Source organism: Dendroctonus ponderosae, unplaced genomic scaffold, assembly GCF_020466585.1.
Source record: "Dendroctonus ponderosae isolate FM_Combo_2020 unplaced genomic scaffold, Dpon_F_20191213v2 Dpon_F_20191213_1, whole genome shotgun sequence".
NCBI classification, from domain to species: domain Eukaryota; kingdom Metazoa; phylum Arthropoda; class Insecta; order Coleoptera; family Curculionidae; genus Dendroctonus; species Dendroctonus ponderosae.
Window position 1 is genome coordinate 63,264,297 of NW_026017110.1, and position 7,048 is coordinate 63,271,344.

A 7,048-nucleotide genomic window follows, 5' to 3' on the forward strand; every position below is an offset into this window, starting at 1 on the left:
AACGTTCAGCAGTTAGCAGCGTTAAGGAAAGCAGTTTCAAGTTTTAAAGTAATTTTTCCACTTTGTCCAAACGTTATTTTAAACTGAGTCTCAGACTGAGAAAGTTGTTTTGTTTAGGGCGATCATCCAAACAAGTATCAGGGTGAAACGTGCCTTTGAAAATATAGCGCGTGAACTGGAACTCTCTACTTTGTCAACAAGAAAAAATCTGAAATCGAGTTTGAACTGAATACTTTGATTGAATGATTGAAATAATAAACTACTTTTTCGTATGGCAATTGAAGTTTTATGAATTCTTTACATGTGCTCTCCTTTGCTTCTCTGATTTGCGACAGCAAATCAAAGAAACATTTATTAACCCATTCTTATAAACTATTATTAAAACATTTTTAACAAAATTCGTATAATACTTGTTTATGCAAATTATTTATTTGGACTTTAGTTGCGCATGATGAAGACCTAAATTACTATCTATTATTTATATTCGTGACTGAACTTATATCTAATATGGTTGCGCTAGCACCATTATGAAATTTGCAAAGAATGGAAATAAACCAAGACTACTAAACCAAATATCACACAATAATAATAATAGCTGCCGCTTCAATCATTTAATCGCTCCATTAACTGAAATTGATCTTTGTGTTCTATAGCTAAAGGCGGCTTTATCAAGGGTTTCGCTCTTTTCGTAAGTCTCTTTTTTTGCTTGTTTTTTCTCCATTTTATATAGACGATGATAATTGATAGAAAAAATATTAATATAACAGCGACTCCTATCCAGATCCAAACCTTCTTTAAATACAGCGCGAATTGTATATTCTGCAATTTCTCCATACATTTACTGAATGCTTCCAAGTCGTCGAATTCTATTTGGTCGTCTATGCAGTCTGCGTAACAATGAACATTATAGTTTTGAAAATTACACATTAAATGCATACCTTCTTTGTTATTCGGACACTGAAAATCAGTAAATACCACTTTCCGTTCAGCTAACCATCGATTAATCTTCCAGCAATCGCAATCGTTTTCAAATTCAGCAGTTGCATTACTGTTTGCTAAAATTTGCAAGTTACACAGCCCAGCAAAATGCCTTGGAGAAAGATAATTAAATTGATCCCCTGTAAAAGTGTAGAAAAATTTTACTGACTGCTTGTGAGGAAGTGTTTGTAAAACTTACCTGAAATATTGACAAAAGCCAACAGAGGTAAATCGCTAAAATCTGGAAAATCGGTTGCATAACCATCTTCAGTGATGTAGCTAATATCCAATTTAGTGAGTGTAGACTGTAATATAGGTTTTGCGTTTTCAAGCGATTCGGCCACATTGATATTCATATTTTGGCTCAAGTAAAGCGTTTTTAAGGTCGGTAGTTGAAAAATGCTTGGTGGCACCCGGAAAAGGGCATTTACGGATAAGTCCAAGGTCTCCAAGCTTGTTGAGTCTTTGAAAATGTCGTCGTCCAGTTTGGATATTAAATTGTCCGTTAAGTACAGATGTGTTATGTACGGGTATCGGTGCAAATCATCATATTCAACTTTTCGAATTCGGTTGTAAGATAATTCCACTACCTGTGGAAAGTGAAAAATCACTATAGGTAATCACCAATGTCATTAAGGTGTGTAGAAATCATTTCAATAGACTATTATTAGTTCTAATAGGTACTGTAGATACTGTCCCAATTATTACGCAATGCGCACATTTCCTAGATAGACTTACCTCAACATTAGGTGGTAGACAGGTAGGGAATTTTTTTAAATCCATCTTGTAACAGTCGGAAGTTTTCAGGCCGAGAGTTCGAGAAGTTTTGCATGTTTTCTCCTTCTTGCAGCTCGTGGTTAACGTGTTCCCAGACAACGCAAAGCAAAAAAATAGCCACACCAGGTTTTTAGCCAGCATGATTCAAAATGCCTTTACTGAAATTTTCAAGTATTATCAGTTAATTAAAAACATCTATCATTCAACGATGTTTAAATTATTGTCAAAAGTTTCTCCTTTTTTTCACTGCCACCAAGAGCCGCGATTCACCAGCAAGTTTCCGTCCAACCAATATGCCTATAGGTATTAAAAATGCTACTTAATTTAAAGTTATGCATTCAGACAATACTATTTATTGGTTCTAGCGCACTTATCATTTTTATATTTTATATATAAAAAAAATCTCGCTTTTGATATATTTTTGTTTTTATACTTGGTGCATTTTTTTCTGTGAAGCTATATTTGATAGCGATATCGGAGTAGCGTGGTGAGTTTAAGAAAGTTTACTGTTCAGTCCCACAGAGCCGGAAACTTGTTTTTTGGTCAAATCCAACGCAAAATGGTTAGAAGCTCTTAAATAAATATATAAGAACAAGTAAACTGAAAATTCAGAAGATAGAATAAACGATATTTACAAAGCAAGAATGAAGAAATTTTGTCAAACTTGGAAAATCACATTTTTGACCATGAGGATTGAATTTGCTTATCTGCTTATCTTAATCTGTAGCATTTACTGAGAATTAATACTAAGCTGATTATCTATTTGATTTTCCAAAGTAGCTAAACAAAACTGGACAAATACGCGTTTGGAACTGCTTTTATAATGAAAACATCCATTAAAATCATGGAGTGTTCAACAACAATCCATGTTCAAACAAAACATACTTAATCAACTGTCTCTCTCAATACGTACCATGCCTTTTTGTATTAAAATGGGTCTATTCATAGGAAAAATCACATCACTGGTATTGAAAAAACGGGATTCAAGTCATCGAATAGGCCGCTTTCGAGCACTAACTAAGCTTAACTAGCTAAATTGTAGAATGAATCGAATTATCTCAGTTGTATAAGGCAACGAATTTATTTGATAAATTTTGGGTCAATTTCTTTTTGAAACTATATGTTCTTCCACTTCGGACACTTCGATTACCACTAAACTTTAATAGAACACACCCATTTGAACAATTGCGCCAATAAAAAATGCTTAATAACTTTAAGACACTATTAACAAATTAAAATCTATCTGTGCTCGCAGTACACTTTTGAGCACATAATAAGTATTTTTGCGTTATCTTTGTTTATCATTAGTTACACATTTTATTGAATTCAAGATTACTATATAATTCAACGAGACTCACAGGAGAACCCTGCTTTGTCTAAAGTGACTGATTATTATGAGCTCTAAGGCATGATTCAAGTTAAAAATTGGCATCTCTGACCTCTGGCTTAATTTGTTTTAATTTCTTAGAGTCTCAGATAGCATGAGACTTATCAATCTAAATGGAACCGCCAGGCTGGAGAATATAATATTTTTAATGTTGTTCTACGCTTAATATTCTAGTTTTTAAAGGGAAGTGCAGCTGAACACTAGATGAATCAATTAATCAGTTCCGATTAAGTTAAAATAGATAAATTTCTGCATTTCTAAAACTGAATTTAAATGAATGGCTTCTTTTTTATTAGAGCGCCAAGTTTCTCCCGTTGGCAAAAACCGAATATTTCCGAGTTTTGTTTGCAAAGCTCGCACCAGATTATTTGAGTTGGTCCAAAATAACGAATGCGTTAAATAATTCGTTTTTTTTTTAACTGTTTGCAAGTGAGATATTTTGCTAACCAAGTCTCATTTCTGTGTAAAATAGCATTGTAATCACAATGAGAGTGTTAAATGAATGGGATCGGGAAACAGTTAAAAAAATCGAGATTAAAAAAAAAACGTACTTCTTTGTGAGGTTTTACAAGCTACCGACCTTTATAATTTAACTGAAAAATAGCACACTGCAATTCCGTTACTCTTGTCTTCATTTTTAAATTTTTATCATAAAAATTTTAGATTAGATTAGATCGCGAGAATAGCCTAAAAAGTGTTTAAAAAACGTAAGCTCAACAAGTGCTTAAATTTGAGCGATTGACACGATACTTCTAATGGTATCCTGTTTTTGCATGCATGACTAATGTGAATATCCCCAGTTGAAGCTCACAGGTGTAAGACACTGAAAATGTGATAATATGGAAGGAATGGGTTCCGTAATGAGAAAACGTGTAACATCTAAAATTTTTATTAAGATTATATATAAGTCTTGTGTTTTACAAATATTTTTACATTTTCACAGTCTGAACTCTATACAAAGTCTCAACGTAGACCTTGTGAAGGCACCTAAATATGCGTTACATCTGATTTACGAACATTGACTAGACAATTCAACAATCTATTTCCAGACCAAAGTCATTAAGCTAATTTTAATTCTTCTAATCGCAGAGTCAAAACCAGATAGAATGACCCCAGTTAAGACAATGTTCTTCACAAATCCACTGACGGTGTGTGCAAGTTATTATCGTTCCCAAAATATTGTTACTTATGGCATTTAGTGGATGATACTGCAAATACCATACACATTTGTTTAGTACTTGCGCTAACTTACTAATTATTTTAAAAAATCACAATAACATTAATCAAACCCTGATTAAGTGCCCTTCTACTTTATTTTGGACAAACCTTTTGCTTTGTAGCAAATTCCAACTACTGACTATATCCGCTCAAACAAATGTATTAAATTTACATATGGCATTTTTATATTCCTACATGACAATAGACCTCTATTTACTGCAAGATTTGCTCAAAATTATAAAAACCAATACTTGCAGCATATAGATGTGGATATACATATCGATAAACCAATAAATAAATGTGTTTTACACCTAAAATCTAAAAGAAACATTACACTTGTAACATATACAATAACAAATTGTGAAATATACTGTCAAAATGAAATAGGTAGTGTATCGCTGCATATATGCATGACATACGCATACGCATACGCAAACTAAACTAGTTTTAACTGAATAATTACATCTTTGTTTGTCGTTGTGTGTAGAACTTTTACTCCTTTCTGGTACAATTATTTTTTTAGTCGTGTTCGTGGTACCGAAGACCAGACAGATTCATCCTTTAGCCGTTAGACATTTGCCCAGCAAATTTACATTTAGAATCTCCTTGGCTAACCCGGCGAATGAAGGAATATAAGTTTTACAAGTACCTATCATTGACGTATTTCTTAAACATCTTATAATTGGATGATCATGTGCAGCGTACAAGAATGACCCGATATATTATGTGCTGCATATACCACAAAGTTCAAACATAGTCAGTAGACTAAGGGCTAATTGTTTATATAAAAATCGACACAAAATCCATCCACGTTTTACTTGATTTTCAATTGCGCTCTACTATCTTTACAAGAAGATTGCCATGACGGAGAAAACAATCGAGCCCTTCTACACTAACAGACAAAATATCTACATTTTCTATTTTAGTGTGTATAACTTTTATTAACTTTCAGTGTGTGTTTAGTTACGTATAACACAGTATAACAAACATTACATATAATTTTTCAAGTCCAGATTGTCCCATTAGTTGGCACTTAAGCACTAACTTTCAACAGCTTTCGAGCTGCAACAATCATGGTAGGAAACTACGTTATCATTATATATAAGAGTTTTCATTTTACTGAAACAAGGCTTGAACGTCGAGGTTATTCAGTGATGCTCAGATAGTTGCATCAATTGAAGAAAAGCCTCTAATGTATAAATGGATCAGATATCTTAGACTTTTGGTTGGTTAATTTCAATTATAAGATGTTAATTTCCATAGGCAGTCGAAAATGGTACCATTCACGCAAACGGTGACAAAGTAGAAAAGAACGAGTTACCAGCTTCCACATCAAATACGGCAAACAATCACATCAACGTGAAATATCTTTAATGGTACACAGCCTTTTGTCCAATTGAAACGACTAGAATGGAACTTTATGGCGACTTGGTCGACTATTCAATCAATGTTCTATCAACAACAGTCTCAAATTGTCTTGATCTTTTACACAACTCATACACTACAGCCCTGCGTCACTTCATCCGTGGATTGTTGACTCCATCGGCATTGCAGATTGTTATTGGTGTTGTTGTCAGTGCGTAAACTCTGTTCTAATTCTAATAGTTGACCCATAAAGTTGAGGTTTGGCGAAATGATCGGCCGCACTTCCTTAACTTTCTTGTATGCTTCCCACATCGACATTTGCTTGTATTTCATTATGTAGGCAATTGCTATTGTGGCACTTCTTGATATGCCCGCTTGACAATGAACCAGGACTCGTGAACCATTTAGTCGTGCTTGTTCTGAAATCAAAAACCATTTGTTGGACATTTCACTCTTAGATCCAGTTAATTAATTAAAAAATGTTGTGTGCAGACTTGAAGTTTTATCAGGTAAATAATCATCAGGGGATTGCAGGTTTGTGACTAAACAGCCCTAACATAGAAGCCCATTTGAATATCTGCATAATATAAAAAAATGAGTGCAGTGCACTAATTTAAGAAAGTATGCGTGTGTACCACCTTGCCTGACGACCTTGTCGGTTAAAACATTTTTTTTATTTATAGCAATATTGGTATACCTAATATGAATTGGGATCGCGTGAAACTATTCTACTCGCACTCGAGAAAATTTGCGAGCGGTACGGTCCTGTCGTCCGCATGCCGATGCTTTCCTGAACGGTGCCAGAGTTGCTAGTTTGGGCGATTTATCGCCAATTGGGCGATTTTAATAATCGTTTTGCGATCAGTTTGGATTCTGCGACATGGCGACGGAATGGGCGACTTTTTAAACGAAACCGACAATATATTACGAGTTTACTTAGTATAATTATTATAAATGTTTCGAAAAATCATATACGTGTTTTCTTAAGTATTGGTGAAGAAATTTTACTTTGTTTAATATTTCTGTCCAAATTTCTTAATTTTAGCGTCTTTTAGTGTTGCCAGTAAATGTTTCGATATTTTTCGTAAAGTCGTCCTCTTTCGGTGTTGCGACTAAAATTTCAATGCATGGTGCATTGAATTTTAATGCATGACCACATAGAAGCAGTGATTCCAGATCGGTTAAATTAATATCCCCACATGGTCGCTTAAAAAAATCCGTTTTTCCTATACAGTTGAGTCCGGATATAACGAACTTGAAAAATGAACTAAAACTGGTTTGTTATATCCGGAGTTCGCTATAAGCGAATAATAATACAAAAAC

At 34.0% G+C, this 7,048-nt stretch overlaps 2 protein-coding genes across 3 annotated transcripts in view; both read right to left on the reverse strand.

Annotated features, from left to right (window-relative positions):
- Positions 1-263: 263 nt before the first annotated feature.
- Positions 264-3,147, reverse strand: LOC109541159 (toll-like receptor 2). Of its 2 annotated transcripts, XM_019909930.2 has the most exons (5): positions 2,669-3,142; positions 1,717-1,913; positions 1,178-1,568; positions 939-1,118; positions 264-887 (listed from the first exon to the last, which is right to left on the reverse strand). In XM_019909930.2, exons 2-5 carry the CDS (start codon positions 1,894-1,896, stop codon positions 604-606), a joined length of 1,035 nt encoding a protein of 344 aa, XP_019765489.2. In that variant the 5' UTR covers positions 1,897-1,913; positions 2,669-3,142; the 3' UTR covers positions 264-603. The 2 variants fall into 2 exon arrangements, with proteins under 2 accessions (XP_019765489.2, XP_019765488.2); XM_019909929.2 differs by having other exon boundaries at positions 264-1,118; positions 2,669-3,147.
- Positions 3,148-4,015: 868 nt separating this feature from the next.
- The window catches only part of LOC109541031 (dual specificity protein phosphatase 10), a 19,227-nt gene continuing 16,194 nt past the window's right edge, over positions 4,016-7,048 (reverse strand). Inside the window, exon 5 of the mRNA XM_019909702.2 lies at positions 4,016-6,144. Within this exon, the coding sequence (XP_019765261.1) occupies positions 5,855-6,144 (290 nt within the window). The 3' untranslated portion in view covers positions 4,016-5,854. The remainder of the gene's footprint in view (positions 6,145-7,048) is intronic.

Coding starts and splice junctions, on each gene's coding strand:
- LOC109541159 (XM_019909929.2), bottom strand. CDS start 1,896: ATGCTGGCTAAAAACCTGGTGTGGCTATTTTTTTGCTTTGCGTTGTCT. Junction 1,569..1,716: donor GTCTACCACCTAATGTTGAG/GTAAGTCTATCT, acceptor CACTTTCCACAG/GTAGTGGAATTATCTTACAA. Junction 1,119..1,177: donor GGCTTTTGTCAATATTTCAG/GTAAGTTTTACA, acceptor ACACTTTTACAG/GGGATCAATTTAATTATCTT.